The 15747-nt window shown below is 62.3% G+C and overlaps 1 protein-coding gene across 1 annotated transcript; it reads right to left on the bottom strand.

Moving 5' to 3' along the window:
- Positions 1-19: 19 nt before the first annotated feature.
- ARHGAP33 (Rho GTPase activating protein 33) lies at positions 20-13618 on the bottom strand. Its single transcript, XM_070062471.1, has 22 exons — positions 13299-13618; positions 11327-11424; positions 11166-11250; positions 10792-10872; positions 10553-10690; positions 10059-10151; positions 9281-9403; positions 9123-9200; positions 8972-9038; positions 8818-8877; positions 8579-8731; positions 8401-8503; positions 6843-6987; positions 6681-6763; positions 6493-6600; positions 4794-4939; positions 4000-4153; positions 3761-3906; positions 3606-3680; positions 1755-2426; positions 1272-1663; positions 20-1185 (listed from the first exon to the last, which is right to left on the bottom strand). Exons 1-22 carry the CDS (start codon positions 13302-13304, stop codon positions 397-399), a joined length of 3795 nt encoding a protein of 1264 aa, XP_069918572.1. The 5' UTR covers positions 13305-13618; the 3' UTR covers positions 20-396.
- Between the last annotated feature and the right edge of the window lie 2129 nt (positions 13619-15747).

Below are 15747 nucleotides of genomic sequence, written 5' to 3'. Positions count from 1 at the left end.
CCAGCACGGCAGCAGCAGCCACATTTCCACCATTTTATTAAGCTTGTCAGATGGTTTAGTGGGACGTGTGGGGGAGATAGGCAGGAGCTCCCCCCACCCCCTGTGCACAGGTCAGGACATGCTGGGGGCTCCTGGGAGGGAGAGGGGCGGGGCGTCAGCCTAGCCTCCCCCGGGTTTGTGCGAGGGCCCCCAGGATGGAGGGTGGTGGGAGGATGGGCATGCCCTTTAGCCCAGGGTAGGGACTCTACAATTATAGGTTAGGGACCCACATCAGAAGCAAGTTACAAAGTTAGAAACCTGGGGTATGGATCAGGGCTCAAGAAAAATACAAAACAAGGGACTGGTTGGGGGATCCCACAGGGGGAGGGGGGAGAGGAAGGCCCTCCTGGCTCCAGCTCAGCAGTAGCTCCGGGTCTGGCCTTCAGAGTGGAGGGACCAGCTGGGAGTTGGGTAGGGAGGTGGGGGACCAGCCCCCTCTCCTCTTTGCCCCCCATTTCTGTACAAAGACCCTCGAGGGTGCTCACCCCCCCTCCCGTAGGCTGGAGGGCCTGCCCTGTAAAGCAGGAGAGGCTCGGGTGGGCCCCAGGGCCCAGGCACCCTATGAGGGGTGCGGGGGCCCCAGGGTGCCCTCTGTTTCTGAGGGAGGCGGGGGGCTGGGGGGCCGGGATCTGAGCGGCTTCGGGGATGGGCAGGAGGGGAAGAGGAGGAGCCAGAGGAGGTGGGTGAGGGACCCCTGGGCCCTAGGGCTAGGTTGACATAGAGGGGCTCAGGCCGGGTGGGGCGCCGGGCAGGGTGCTGCGGGGCTGAGCAGCCAAGGTGGTCTGGGGGAAAGCAGGAGGGGGGCGGGGGGTAGCTGAGCAGGAAGTCGGGGGATCTGTGCAGGGGTGGCGACTGGCCAAGCATGCCGTAGGAGGCACTGAGCCTATCGGGGGGCATGGAGCGAAAGGGACTCCAGGACCGGGTGGGGCCGGAGTAGGGAGATCCCTCAGCTGCCCCAATCTCATAGTAGAGGTTCTCTCCCCTGTCCAGTGATGCCGGGGGGCCCCGAGAGCTCCTCCAGGCTGGGGCTGGGGAGCGGGGCTGGAAGGACGGGGGGCCCAGGGAGTGCAGGCCTGGTTTGGGGACCCCGAGGAAGGGTGGCAGGCACTCCCGGGGGGCTGGGGAGAAGAAGCCAGGAGTAGGAACCTGTGAGGAGACAGAGCATGGGGACTGAGTTGCCATCTCTGGCACCCCCTGCACCCCCTCACCCCTGCCCTGAACCGGGCACTGACCTGGGCAGGGCCTCTGAGTCCCCTCCTAGAGGTCCCCATGGGCCGCGGGTTCCTCACCAGGCTCCCATCGCTTTGTTGCCTTGGTAGGTAGGGTGGGGGTGCTGGGACCCAGGCTCCAGGGTGGCCTAAGGAGTGGGGGATTGGCCCACTCCCTGTGGTCCCCAGGGGCTCCCCACCCACCTCCAGGGACAGTGAGCGGCGGAAAGGGGAATGAGGAGCAGGTGGGGTGCCCTCACGCTCCTGCTGGCTCTGCCGCTCGGCCACCTGCTGAGCCCGCTCAGCCAGGGCCAGGGCCATGAGGCGTGCTGGATTCTTGGGGGGTGGGGGTGGGGCCCCTCCAGGGCGCAGGAGAGACAAGGGTGGGGGCAGCAGCGGTGAGTCCGCCCCAGGACCTGTACGGAAAAGGAACGGGAAGTGGTAAGCAGGGTGCTAGGGTGGCCTTGGGGACCGGGAGCTGGGGGCGGTGGGGGGGGCAGCCCTCACCGTGCTGGCCCTGGGGTCCCCGAGCCCCGGGTAGTGACAGCTTGCTGCCGAGCTCCTGCTGGCAGGTTTCACTCAGCTGGGCCTCGGCTCCACGCAGCAGCAGGGGGATGAGATGGGGCCGTGGGCCTGGGCCAGGGCTGAGAGCTGGTGTTGGGGTGACGGAGACAGGCGTGCCCCCAGCCCCCAGCAGTTCTAGCACAGCGGGTGGCACTGACACAGCCAGGGGCTCTGAGATGTCCAGGGCAGTGGGTGAAGCAGGGCTGGTGGGCCCACGGGGCGAGAGGGCCTGAGGGGTCGCCCTGGGTGGGAAGGCAGAGGCAGGGGCTGGGGGGGCGGGGCTGGCAGGAGGTGCAGGATCCCCCGGGGTGGGGCTGCTGCAGCGAAACGTGAGGGGGTCGAAGTCAAGCCCGCGGAGCCCCTCCAGGCAGCGAGGGGGGCTGAAGTCCAGCTCGTCTCCGTCATCCAGCCAGGCCGAGGTGCGGTGCGAGGGGGAGCCAGAGAGAGCCCCCTGCGCAGCTGCCGACGACGCAGAGGCTGAGGACGAGGAGGACGAGGAGGACGAGGACGAGGATGAGGAGGACAGGCTCTCGCACGAGCCGGCAGGCGCTGGGCCCACCGGGAAAGTGTCGCTGCTGGAGTGCGGCCGCCGCAGCCTGTGTAGCCGCTGGAGGCCTGTGAGGGAGGGCAGTTGGGGGTCAGGGTCAGAACTTCAGGCTCATAGGTCAGTGAGAACGGGGCGATCCCATGAAGAGGAACATTCCTGGGGAGGGCCACGTGGCCGTGAATATGGGAAGGCACGCAGATGACCATTCCAGACCCCAACACCCAGGCTGTGAGCGTGAGGCCGGTGGGGACCCCCACACTGGGACGCACGGGACACTTGCTCCAAACACCTGGACCCGTCCCGAGCAGTTAACGTGTGCAGTGTGTGGCCGGAGCACAGAGCAGAGCAGTCTCCTGGGGGCAGGGGTGTGGCTTGAAGGGCCCCAGCCCAATGGAGCTTATAGCACCCCGTGGGAGAGCCACAGACCACCTGACAGCAGCCAGTGGCCGATACGCTCAGCCACACCCACGGGAGTTGGGGGTGGCGAGTGAAACAGCCAAGTTCACAGGCACGTGGTGCCCCTTTCTTACACCCTTTAAGTCACATTTGAAAAACCAGAAATGAACAAGCTGGGGTGATGATCAGCAAATTAAAGGATACCTCTAGGGGGTGGCAGTGGCCGGGGAGGCGCTCACAGGTACGGTTTGGGGGCTTTTCTGGTTCTGGCTAATGTGTTCATGAAAGCTCATAATATGAGTGAATTTTTTTCTCAAAAGCAATGAATAGGGGTCGGCGCCGTGGCGGAGCGGGTAGAGCCACCGCTTGCAGTGCCGGCATCCCATATGGGCACTGGTTCGAGACTTGACCCAGCTCTCTGCTGTGGCCTGGGAAAGCAGTAGAAGACAGCATAAGTGCTTGGGCCCCTGCACCTGCATGGGAGACTGGGAAGAAGCTCCTGGCTCCTCGCTTAAGATTGGCCCAGCTCCGGCCATTGTGACCATCTGGGGAGTGAACCATCGGATGGAAGAACTCTCTCTCTGCCTCTACCTCTGCCTCTCTGTAACTCTACCTTTCAAATAAACAAATTTTTAAAAAAGCAATGAATAGATAAAAAGGTTGTTTGAGGGCTCCTTCCAAGGACCAGTGAGTACTTTGTGTAATGAATCCAAGGTGATACTTTGTCTGGCTCACTGCACCTAAAGTCCAGATCTTAAACTTTTAAAACCAAATGCTTGGAGTACATTTGGAGGCCAAACCAAGGCCCCACTTGCTCCCAGCTGCACTTGGTGGGCCCACCCCGTGCTCACCAGCCCCGCTGGCCTGGGATGACAGAGACTCCTCACTCTTGGCGGATCTCAGTGTGACCGTGTCAGGTCTGCTGCCTGCAAGGAGAGGGAGAAGTAGGAGGCAGAGGGCACTCCGCGGCCTATCCCGCAGCCCTGCCACCTGCACAGCCTCTGACCTGAGGGCTGCGGTGGGGCACGAGAGCCCCCAAGCCAGGGCAGGGGCTTCTTGCGATGGACGTTGGGACCCCGGCCCAGTGCAAAGAATGTCTTCCAGCTGCTACCCCCTGGCTTCCGCTGTTTCTCGCCTCTCTCCCCTTTCCTCCTGGAGTTCGGGTAAGAAACAGGAGGTAGTCTGAGGAACCAGGGCCTCCAGGGCCCTCCTTCTCCCGCCCCTCCCCTCCTGCATCCCACTCACCTTTCCACAGGGGAGGCTGGGGCTTTGGGAGTGGTAGGCTCAGTGGGTGTCCCCAGCCGGCCCTGGGTGCGAGCCTGGGCTTCCTCCAGCGTCAGCAGGCGAGTGGAGGGGCCGCTGCCCGCAAGGGACTTGGGCCTGGGGAGGAGGCAGCGGCCTGGGGAGTTAGGAAAGGGGCCAGCTGTCAGCTCTGGGGCCACTCAAGGCCACAGGCAAAGCCAAGCGCCACAGCTCAAAGCCCCGGCCGCATAGCGTGCCCACCCGGGCTGGCAAGGCAGGGGGCCAGAGTGGATCAGGCGGGAATGGGTGCGGGCAGCAGGCAGGTGAGAAGGAGGTGAGGCAGAACGAGCTGATGAGGAGGCAGCTCCCAGCAGCCAGCGAGGGCAGGGCTCTGGCTTCAGTTACCTCGGCCAGAGGGCCCTCCGACGAGCTGAGTCCTGACTGGGCTGGGGTCCGGGGCAGGGCGGGGAGTCTGGGCGGGGCCCGGGCAGGGTCAAATCTGGGGACCTCCCACCTCCTCCCTGGTGGACCCCTGGCCCCAGTGCCCCCAGGAGCTACAAGGGGTGAAGGAAGAACGGTGTCCGGGCGGGCGGAGAAGTGGGGATCCTGAGCGTAGGAGCTGAAATGAGAAGGAGGGGGCCGCGGGGAGGGAGAGGCCGGGGCGGGGTCCTCAAGGAGCTGGGAGGGAGGTCCAGCTTCCGCGGGGGTAGGGATGGGGCTGAGAGCCCACCTGCCCTCCCACTGCGGCCCTGACGATGAGGGGCGCTAGCCAGGCTATCGGGGTGGGACGGGCATACCTGCAGGGTCAAGGCCAGCGGAGGTGAAGGTGTCACTGAACAGGACGTCCACGTGGGTGAGCAGGAACTCCACCACCACCGACTGCACCCGAACCTCCCGGAAGGCGGCAGCCCCACCCAGCCCCACTGACTCCAGCTCCATGGACCTGTGTGGGAGGAGGGGAAGGCCAGTGCCTTGAGCCCTGGCTGGAAGGCTCTGGGTAGGCACTGTGAGGAGCCAGTGGAAGCAGTGACTGGCAGACTGCTCCCGCCCAGCCCTGGGTTCTCACACTCCCCCAGGCCTGCTCCCCCACGACCTCCTCAGGCTCAGTCGTGCAGTCTGGCTGGTGGTTCGGGCCAAACATGGCATCGTTCGCGATCTCCCACCCATGTTCAATCCTATACAATCTCACTCTTCTCCACTCCACTGCCCCCACCCTGGCCCAGCCCCTGTCCTCTCCTGCTTGGACATCCCAGCAGCCTCCTCCCTGGCTCCTTGCTCCTCTTCTTGCCCCCAGCAGTCCACTCCCTACCTGTAGCCAGAGGGAGCCTGTGAACCCCTGGGTGAGGTCAGGGCTTCTGCCCTGGCTACGCCTCACTCCAGGTAACAACCAAAATCCTCCCCATGACCCATGACCCATCCACAGGGTCCCTGTCATGACCCACACATCACCCATCCATAGGGTCCCTGTCACCTGTCCGACCTCATCATCACTCACCTTCCCATTCAGCTTTAGCCTTCCTCCAACATCGGGCACCACCCAGCCCGCTGGCCTTTGCACTCGGCTGTTCCCTCTGCCTGGTTTCTCCTCCCCAGATGGCCACCTGAGTCCCTCCCTCACTTCCTGCAGGTCTGGACGCAAATGTTACCCTCTCAGTGGAGTCTTCCCCACCCACTGATTGAAAATCGTGAGCGACCTTCTCTTTTTCTTCTCCTCCAGACTTCTTATGCGCGTCACCTGACATACAACCCATTTTACCTTTTACCTATCTGTTTTCCAGAAGAATGCGAACTCCTTCGGGATGGAGAGTGTGCCAGTCTTGGGCACCATCACTCTGCTGATGGCCAGAAACACTTACTGACCCCTTCCCCGCTAGTCTACCTGAAAAATCAGGCTGAGGCTGGACTTGTACAGAGCAGGTGAACCCCCACCTACAACGCCAGCATCCCATATCAGAGCGCTGGTTTGAGTCCTGGCTGCTCTGTTTCTCATCCAGCTCCCTGCTAATGCCCTTGGGAAGGCAGCGTTAGATGGCCCTAGTGCTCGCGCCCTTGCACCCACGTGGGAGACCAGGACAGAGTTCCTGACTCTTGGCTTCAGCCTTGGACAGACAGGTCTGTGGCAGCCACTTAGGGAATGAACTGATGTATGGAAGATCTCTGTCTCTCTGTCTCACTCTGACGTTCACAAAAATAAATGTTTAAAAAGAAGAAAACTTCAAACAGCCAGGACACTTGTCCATCCCTTCCCTGCGTCCTGTCTCTCCGGCCCACTCCCCGCCCTATTTTCCCTGGTTGTGCTTCAGCGTCCACTTCCTCCCTGAGAAGATAAGGCCGGGAGGACTGGGTCTGCTCCCTGGGAGCTCCTTCATAAGTGAGTATTAGATGAATGAACGAGAGAACGAAAGTCCGGTGCATCCCTGGGGTGCTGGCAGGAGACTTGAGGCCCACTCCATGGGAGGGAGCTGTGGCAGGAAGGCTGGTGTGCTGCTGGCTTACCGTAGCAGGTTGGGGGCCCAGACGATGGCCAGGTTGCGGGCATGCATGCTGGTGTTGGCACTGTGTTTCGCCATGCGGGCCAAGTGCCTCAGCAGGTACTCCAGGGTCCTGGGGGTGGAGCGGAGGGGGACACCTGAGCCTCCCTTGCAGCCCCACCCCAGCCCTGGCTGCCCTGCCGTCTTGTTTACCTGTAGTGCGGCGGGGGCAGCTGCTGGATGACGTCGTGGACCCTCACCAGGCGCTCCTCCTCGCCAGGCACTGACATGGCCTCCTGAGATTGCGGACAGCATGAGGTGGGCTGGGTAGGACGCATCCCACAGCCCGCCCACCTTGCCAGCTCCCTTACTCACACTGAACTTCCCATAGAGCTGGTAGGTGAGCAAGGGGTTCGGCAGCTCTCGGAAGTAGAGCTTGCAGAGGGAGGACACGCTGTGGATGTCCTGCAGGAAGGCCGGGCCAGACAGTTCAGGTATTCTCTCACTGTCAAACTCGTGCCTGAGACCACCAGGTTGGGGAGGAGAGACTGAGGTCAGAACTTGCCTGGTGCAATCCTCCACTCCCTTTCCCCAGGTGACCACAGCGGGGTGCACCGCTCCTCCCCAGACCCTGTGCTGGGCTCTCCAGGAGCAGAACCTTACCGAACTCCCTCAATGAGCCTGTGTGGCAAAGACAAGGGTGCCCCACTTTACACAGGAGGACACGGAGTAGCTACCCAAGCTGGCCCGAGTGTGGCCGTGCTCCTACCATAAAGCCGTGTCATCCTCAGGGCGCTGAGTTGCAGGGAAGCAGACAAAACCCTGGTGCTCTCCTCTCGCGACTCTCCTCTGGGCCCCTGCTCACACTTACCCCCCGCCCCCCGCAACCTCCCATCTCAGTGCCCCCCAGTGGCCTGCGCTTGTCTCCTGGCCTCTTGGGAGCCCCTTGCTCTTGCCTCACTCCTTCCCACCTCCAGACTCTTGCAGGCCCCCCAGGGCTCAGAACCCTCTCATGGATTCCCCCTCCCTCGGAGGAAAAGCCCCAGTCCTAACAGTTTCAAAATGGCTGCACAGAGGCTGCCCTGATGGCTCCCTGGGCACTGGCACCTGCTGCCTTCTCTGCACTGGCTGCTCCCTCCCCGGTGCGTGCTTCCCCCGGGGCTCCGTGCGGCCTGCTCCCTCACCTCCTCCAGAGCTCTTCCCCATGACGCCCTCTGCCCACGCGCTCTAAAGCTGCAGTCTCTTCTGTGGCTTACGATGATGGCCCGCCTTGCCCCACACTGTTTTCCGCCATGGCACTCATCACTTCTAGGAGACCCTGTCCTCTCCTGTAGGGAGTGAGCCCCCGAAGGCAGGGCTTCCTTTTGGGTGTCTCTCTTGTTGCTGTGGTCCCAGAGCCTAGTACTTGGCACACACAGGTGTTCAGTGAAAGCTGATCCCTCTGCTTAAAAAGCTACCTCTAGGGCCCAGTGCTGTGGCCTAGCAGGTCAAGCCGCCGCCTGCAGCGCTGGCATCCCATATGGGCGCCGGTTCGAGTCCCGGCTGCTACACTTCTGATCCAGCGCTCTGTTGTGGCCTGGGAGGGCAGTAGAAGATGGCCCAAGTCCTTGGGCCCCTGCACCTGCATGGGAGACCCAGAAGAAGTTCCTGGCTCCTGACTTCAGATCGGCCCAGCTCCAGCCATTGCTGCCATTTGGGGAGTGAACCAGCAGATGGAAGATTTTTCTCTGCCTCTCTGTAACTCTACCTTTCAAATAAATAAATAAATCTTTTTTAAAAAAATCACTAACTCTATTGTCACCTTTCAGGTCTCAGCTCAAAGCAGCCCTCCCTGACCTCGCCTTGGTCCACCCGGGTCCTGCCCCCGTCTCCCACACACAGCATAGGACTGGAATGGAGACAGCGCTCAGTCAGGTGCATGGGAGGCCCTCACCGCAGCCTCTGGATGTTGGAGGAGACGCCTGACAGCCGATAGATGCCGTCCACCACCCCGTGGGCCTCAATAAACTCTGAGCAGCAGCGCAGCACCTGGGGCACTGGGAAGAGCGGCAAGGTCAGGCTGGGCAGGTCGCATCCTGGGGGGTGCACAGGGAGGTGGGGGCCGGGCTCACCGTCCTGGCCTGAGTTGCTGAGGTGCTCTCCAAGGTCACAGCCAAATACTCTCTGCCGCAGGATTCCCCTCTGCCGCAGGCGCTGCCGAGAAGGGCGCGAGCGCATGAAGGTGCGGAGCAGACCAGCCAGCTTCCCACGTGGCCGGGGCACAGCTGCGAGGCAAGGGGGGCCACACGGGACAGCGTTAGCCGGTGCTGGGGTGGGGGCGGGCAGGGACCTGACGCCTTGTTTCCATTACCTGAAGTCAGAGAGGAGAGACCCTGGGGAGCTGGGATGCCGCACAGGGGGCCGTCAGCATCTGTGTGGACAAGGGATGGGAAGGGTGGACAGTGGCAAAGGATGCAGCAGGGCCTCCCCCTCGCCTCCACCCCAACTCCCGGCCTGGCACCTACCTGCCTTGAGGCCAGGACCTGGCCGCTCGGTGAAGAGTTCCACACATTCACTGGGGAAGAACCCGACCTGAGAAAGGGTCAGGGTCAGTGGCTGTGCTGCCCGGGCTGGCACAGGGACCCAGTCCCACTGTCTGCCCCGGGCCAGGCTCACCTGGAAGCCTCGCTTGCCCCGCCACCAGCTCCGATCCTCCGTGGGTGGCATGTCGATCACGGACACAATGTCTCCCACCTGGAGAGGGCGGGGGCGGGGGAGGAGTGAGAAGGGAGGGCCAGGGAGCCCAGCGGCAGTCCGCTCCCCCACAGCCTCACCTCGAAGGACAGCTCGTCGGGCGCCTGCGCCGTGTACCGTTTGACCACGTGGGCGGCAGCCACGGCAGGGATGTTGAGGGAGGCCTCCTCGCTGAGCAGCAGTCTTCGGCCATGATTGTCCAGCTGAGATGCAGGCAGGATGTGGCAAGGAGAGGCCAAAAGAAGGCGTCAAGAAAGGCACCCAGGGTTCCTCCATGCCCAGCGAGGCCACCAGCTGTCCCTTGCCACCTGTCCCTCTCTGTTGAGGGAGTCTCGAGGCCCCACTCCACGGGAGGGAGCTGCAGGGGGCAAGCTGGTGAACAGCTGGCTTACAGTAGCAGGTTGGGGGCCCAGGCAATGGCCAGAGATACTGGTCAAACGCCTGACTTCTTGCCCCTCTGAAACAAACCACTGGTCCCCCTCATTTGTCTCAGGACTCCCTTGCCTCCAAGACCCCCTGAACCTTGCACCTGCATTTTCCACAGCTGACACTGCACACCTGCTGTCTAGAAACCCTCTGGTCTGAGTCACTCTTAGCCAGGTGTTCTGCGAGTTACAGCCAGACCTATTTCTAGTGCACAAACCTTTAAATCTCCAGTTCCCGTGGCCCAGCACCTACTCACACACACACACACACACACACGCACACACAGACACGCGCCCACACAGACACTGAAATACCAGTGCCTCCTCCACTCGAGCTCTTCCTTTCCTATGCGCACACACACTCACTGGCTGGTCCCCGCCCTCAGACAGCCGTCACTCGCTGCCAACTCCGAGCCCCCGTGCTCAGGCCCACCTCCATCCAGGTGAGCACAGGCCCGCAGTTGAGGTTGCTGTCCACCAGTCCTGACAGGGTCTCCAGGTACTGCAGCAGCAGTGGCACCAGCATCTGGGGGCAGGTAGTGAGGGTGGGCTCCCGTGAGCAGACCTGAGCGAGCCGGGGACCCCCCCCCGACTGCCCTCAGTCGTCTCTGGGGAGGGCTGACAGCCTGAATGCAGGGCCACTGGGCACCTGCTCACTGCTGAAACATGGTCACACCAGTGGGTAAACAGGTTGGGCAGGGCTCCTGAGTGCTCCAGCTGGCTGGCCCTGCTGACCGTCCCATGGAACCCCTTGGGCCTCCTCACGATCCTAGAGCCCCCAGAACTTGGCTCCACGTCTGAGGCCCCTCCATTCTTAGCGGTTGGAACGCGGGCTGTGCCAGTGTTGCAGTATCTATCTGTCCCCCTGCCTTGGTGGGTTCACAGGTGACTGATGGGAAGCTGCAGCCGAGACAATAGGCGGGGTACCTGGGCAGCTCTGGCGCCCTCTGGAGGTGGGGGAAGCTCTGGGAGGCAGGAGAACCTCCGGTCAAATATGCAGCGATGGAGGTGGGCATCCAGGGAGCGGAAGTCATCGTAACTGCGGAGGACTGGCCAGGATCGGCCCTGCGGCAGCGGGGGAGGCACAGAAGGGAACAGTGGCGTCATGGCACGAGCGGAGGACGGCGGCGGCCCGCCCGCAGGCTGGAGGAGAGGTGGGAGCTCACCTGACAGGTCACCTGCACTCCAAACACCAGCTCGTTCTCTCCGGAGAGGGTGGGGCCTTCTCGCTCCGGGGACAGCAGGAGCTGCCGAGAAGCAGAGGCCCAGGTGAGGGCCTCACTTTTGTCCCCCTCCTGGGCTTCCCCGAGAATGCGGCCTGCGATGTCCTGGCCGGAGCACAGGCCCCCGGCACAGAGCACGCACCTAACAGAGGTGCTCTTGTGTGAACGCAAGAGCAAACGGATGAACGAATAAGCAGCTCCCCCGTCTGCCCACGTCCCTGGGCCTCGTGCTCCTGACTGCTCAGACAGGAGCAGCAGCTCTTCTGGGGCGGAGCCGCTGACAGCATCCAGCACTGAGCAGGATCTCCCCCGCATACCTGAATGTGGCCAAAGTCCACGTTCTCATAGTGGAAGTGGGCACAGTCAGCCAGCCGCGGGAAGGGGCCTCGCGGAGCGGAGAGCCTGCGGGACAGACGGCACATCGCCAGTGGCCCTGTGAGCACCCCCCACACTGAGCCTTCCCCTGCTTCACCCCTACCTCTTCCCAGGCTTCCCCTTCACACTGGGGCCCCCGGGGGCCGGCAGGGGCTGCACTGAACCCTCTCCTGGGCCATCCAGGCTGTCGGTGCTGCGAGCCTGAGGACAAGACAGAGCAGAATCAGAGGCTGCCAGAGGTGGGCGCAGAGGGACAACAGGAGCACTGTCAGTTGCCAGCCTGGGCCAGAGGCCAGGGCTGCCCCACACACTGTCCTGGACACGGGGTGGCTGGGCGGAGGTGACGGCTGGAGGGCAGGCCTGCTGCTTCATGCGTGGTCAGGGGCAGGGGACAGGAGTGAGGCAGACCACGGGGAAGAGTTGCTGTTCCCATCTCTCCCCACTGAAACCTTTCTGAAGTCCCAGCAGGGCGCAGTCCCCTCCGACCACACCGCACAGTCACAGCTCACAGCTCCTCCGTCTTCCTGTGCCTTCCCAAGGGCACGAAACACAGATCCGGCCCCGTCTCTCTAGCGATCCTGCACCTCCACTGGCTCCCTGTTGTCCTGGGCTTGAAGTCTGCAGCCTCTGGTCTGACAGTCAAGCCTTCCCCAAGCTGGTTTCCGTTTACTCTCCAGCCCTTTCTCTCCCATTGCCCTCGTTCTCAGAGTGCTTGAGCTTCCAAGAGTCCAGCAAAACAGCACCGCCTCACTTCCTTCTAGAGCGTCAGAAAGGCTAAGCCCTGCGTGCTCCAGAACACTCGTTCTCACCCTTTCGCGAGGGCCACACCTCCTTGTGTCCCTTGATTGTCAGCTCCTGCGTCCACTTCCAGGAAGTTCTCCCTGGCCCCCAAGGCTGCACTCTTGTGGCCCCTTGCCATCCCCTGAGGGTCCTCCCTCCCAAGCTGTATGACCGCCTGAGCTTGCCCCGTCACAGCCGTGAACGCTCTGAAATGCCCCTGTCTGGTGACAAGTCTCTCTGTGCCCCCAGACTTTGACGGCCCCAGAAGCAAGGCCCCAGGCTAAGACCCCAGCACGCCCCGTGCAGAGCTGGGCACAGAGCTGGTGCCGGATTCCTCTGGGCCCCCAGTGCCCAGGGCTAACCCAGTCACACAGCAGGGGCTGGGTCAAATCCGACAATAAATTAACCAGCTGCCAGATGGGGACGCACCACGCTGGGCTCCAGCTTCTCCCTGCTCTGCCACCCAGAGTCCTTGCCTGGGTCTCACCCTCAGGGCGTGTCCCCCTCGGGCCCAGGAAGCTCCCCAAGGCAGGATGGGATCTGCCTCTCCCTGTGCCTGGAGCAGGGGGCCTGCACAGAGCAGGGCTCAGTGCGTGTCTGTGAAGCAAGGCAATGAGGCAATGAATGGATGAATGAGCGGGAGCAGAATGGTGGGCGCCGGAGACGATGGGGGAGGGGGAGGCGGACAAGAAGATGGAGAGGACCCAAGGATCCGCGCGGTCCTTGGGGTGGGGTGCTAGGGGAGTGGCTGGAGAGGCCGGGGGAGAGGCTCAGGCTGATGGGAGTGGGGGGCTAGAGAGCGACAAGGGTGGGCTGAGGAGAAGAAAAGGGTCCGGCTGCGGCTGGAGCCCGTGGGGGCGGGGCTCAGGAGCTAGAACGGGTTGTTGGGAGGAGGAGGGGGCCGGACCCGGGAAGGGTGAATGTGGGGGTGAGGATGCCGAGGAGGCTCCGGGGTCCGGGCTAGCGAGGGCCCCGGCGAGCCGCGGCAGACCCCTGCGGGGGCCACTCGGCTGGCGCGCGTCCATCCTGGACCGGCCCCTGCTCGCGAGGGCCGGTCCTCGGCCGCTGTCACCCCCATTCTGGGTGTGGAAGGGGATGCGAGCTGAGGGGGCGGGGTCGCGGTGAGGGCTCGGACCCAGGCCTGGGCCGGAGGACGGGAGGGACCGCGACCGAGGGTGAGGGGCGGCGCGGGCCGCGGACTCGGGCGGGGCTGGGGGCGGGGCGCGCGGGGCGGGACCGCGCCCGGACAGACGGCCACGCGGACGGACAGACTGACGGCCTCGTGGGCCCCTCACCACCATGGTCGCGTAGCTCCCTCAGGCCCCAGCCGCTCTCGACCCCTCGTTCGTCGTCCTCGTCGCCGCCACCGCCGCCGCCATGGCGACACAAAGGGGAGGGCGCGAGCCTCGCGCGGGTGGCTGCAGGCCCCGCCCCTAACGGCTGCCCGTGGCCCCGGCGCGCGCCCCAGAGGGGCTTGGGGAGAGCGGGGACGCGGCGCCGCTCCTCATTGGCTCCAACCTCGGCCCTAGACGACGCCCCGCCCATTTGGTGGCTATTCATTGGCTTCGCCTTGGGCCCCATCCTCGGCTCGGCCTTTTGGATCCCGCCCCCCGAAGTTTGACAGCGCCACGCCCATGACTGTTTTTCATTGGCTGTCGTCTCCCCCTGAGACACACCCCCAGGTTCTTTATGCTCTGCTTCCGACACTTGCAGCCCTGTGTAGTGGGTCCAGCCCCGGTGACCGCTCCTCTGGCTTCCCTCAGTGGACTCCCCCGGGGGTCCCGCCTCCCTCCCTCCCTCAGGCATCTTTTCCAAGTCCTGGCCCCCCAGTCTCCCCCGGCCTTCCTGACCTGACTCCGCCCACAGCGCCTGAGGGTGCTTCACCCACGGGAGCCTTCCATCGGCTCCTGCACCCTCTCTGGGACAGAATCCTGGGCTCCCCACGACGGGGCCTCGCCCTGCCCCCTGGACATTGTCCTTGTCACGGCTCCGCCTCCAGCTTTGGCTCCTTGTCCTAGGAAAGGGTGGAGCCCACAATGCCAGCGACGCGGTCATGCTGTAAAGGCAGGTCCATATACTCCCGCCACCGACCAGCAGCACTGTAACGACGGCTTTTCCTAGAAGGCTCTCTCCGCGGGCCCTCACCACGGAGGACTCGCCTCGGTTCATTCATTCATTCTGGCCACTGACTTGGTGGATACGTCCATATCAAAGCACGTAAAAACATATCCCATCCTCACCGCAGTTCGAAAGCAAAGTGCAAGAAGATAGAAAATGAACGAAACAAATACTTTGCAATCTAGACTCTTAGGGGCCGGCGCCGTGGCATAGCGAGTGAAACCAATGCCTACAGTGCCGGCATTCCATATGGGTGCCAGTTTGAGGCCTGGCTGCTCCACTTCCAATGTAGCTCTCTGCTATGGCCTGGGAAAGCAGCAGAAGATGACCCAGTTCCTTGGGCCCCTGCACCCACATGGGAAACGGGAAGAAGCTCCTGACTCCTGACTTCGGATCGGCTCAGCTCGGGCATTGCAGCTACTTGGGGAGTGAACCAGCGGATGGAAGACCTTTCTCCCTCTCTCTGCTTCTCTGTAACTCTACCTTTCAAATAAGATAAATCTTTAAAAAAAAAAAAAAAAGAAAGAAAAAAGAAAAAAAAAGAAAAGAGGCTGGCGCCACGGCTCACTAGGCTAATCCTCCGCCTTCGGCGCCGGCACACCGGGTTCTAGTCTCGGTCGGGGCGCTGGATTCTGTCCCGGTTGCCCCTCTTCCAGGCCAGCTCTCTGCTGTGGCCAGGGAGTGCAGTGGAGGATGGCCCAAGTCCTTGGGCCCTGCACCCCATGGGAGACCAGGAGAAGCACCTGGCTCCTGCCATCGGATCAGCACGGTGCGCTGGCCGCAGCAGCCATTGGGGGGTGAACCAACAGAAAAGGAAGATCTTTCTCTCTGTCTCTCTCTCTCACTGTCCACTCTATCAAAAAAAAAAAAAAAAGAAAGAAAGAAAGAAAAAAAAGAAAAACAGCTGCAAATTCTTTGACCCTCCTGTCCTCGAGAGCCGGAGTGTGTACCTGCTCCAATCCTGAAAAACTTGTGAAGCTTCCACCAACAGGGAATAGTGGAAGTGATGCTGTGATTTCCAAGGCAGTGCAGTTTCCTCCCGGAGCACGGGGAAGATCAAATACAGAGCCGGGGGCACCGTGGGAGAAGCACGAGACGCTGTGGCAGCCATGATGTGAGGAAGCCCAGGCCAGCGCAGAGACCACGCCCAGGCAGTACAGTGAAGCCTCAGCCTCTGAGTCACCTCAGCCCTGGTCCCAGGCTGTGAGTGGAGAAGTTCCAGAAGATTCCAGCCCACCGCTCTCAAGTCTCCTTTGAGTCTTTCCAACTGAACCTCCAGACACCATGGAGCAGAGACAAACTGTCCCCAGTGTCCTGTCCAAATTTCACTGTACCTGTGAACATTGTTTTATGCCATTTAGTTTTGGGGGTGATTTGTTACCTAGCAACAGTGATTACGATGGCCTTGTCAACTTCGATAATTTGTTCTTTTTTTCTTTTCTTTTTTTTTTTTTTTTTTTTTTGACAGGCAGAGTGGACAGTGAGAGAGACAGAGAGAAAGGTCTTCCTTTGCCGTTGGTTCACCCTCCGGTGGCCACCACGGCTGGCGCGCTGCGGCCGGCGCACACCGCGCTGATCCAATGGCAGGAGCCAGGTACTTCTCCTGGTCTCCCATAGGGTGCAGGG

This window comes from Oryctolagus cuniculus, chromosome 18 (assembly GCF_964237555.1).
Source record: "Oryctolagus cuniculus chromosome 18, mOryCun1.1, whole genome shotgun sequence".
Lineage (NCBI taxonomy): Eukaryota > Metazoa > Chordata > Mammalia > Lagomorpha > Leporidae > Oryctolagus > Oryctolagus cuniculus.
The sequence above is the reverse complement of the archived record's forward strand: the minus strand, read 5'-3'. Positions and strand labels throughout refer to the sequence as shown.

Excerpts from the sequence above, each read along its gene's own strand:
- ARHGAP33 (XM_070062471.1), bottom strand. Across the intron at positions 8,732-8,817 it reads TCTCTCCTCTCTGACTTCAG|CTGTGCCCCGGCCACGTGGG; the intron begins GTAATGGAAACA and ends CTTGCCTCGCAG. Across the intron at positions 3,907-3,999 it reads CCAGCCTCCCCTGTGGAAAG|GAGGAAAGGGGAGAGAGGCG; the intron begins GTGAGTGGGATG and ends CCCGAACTCCAG.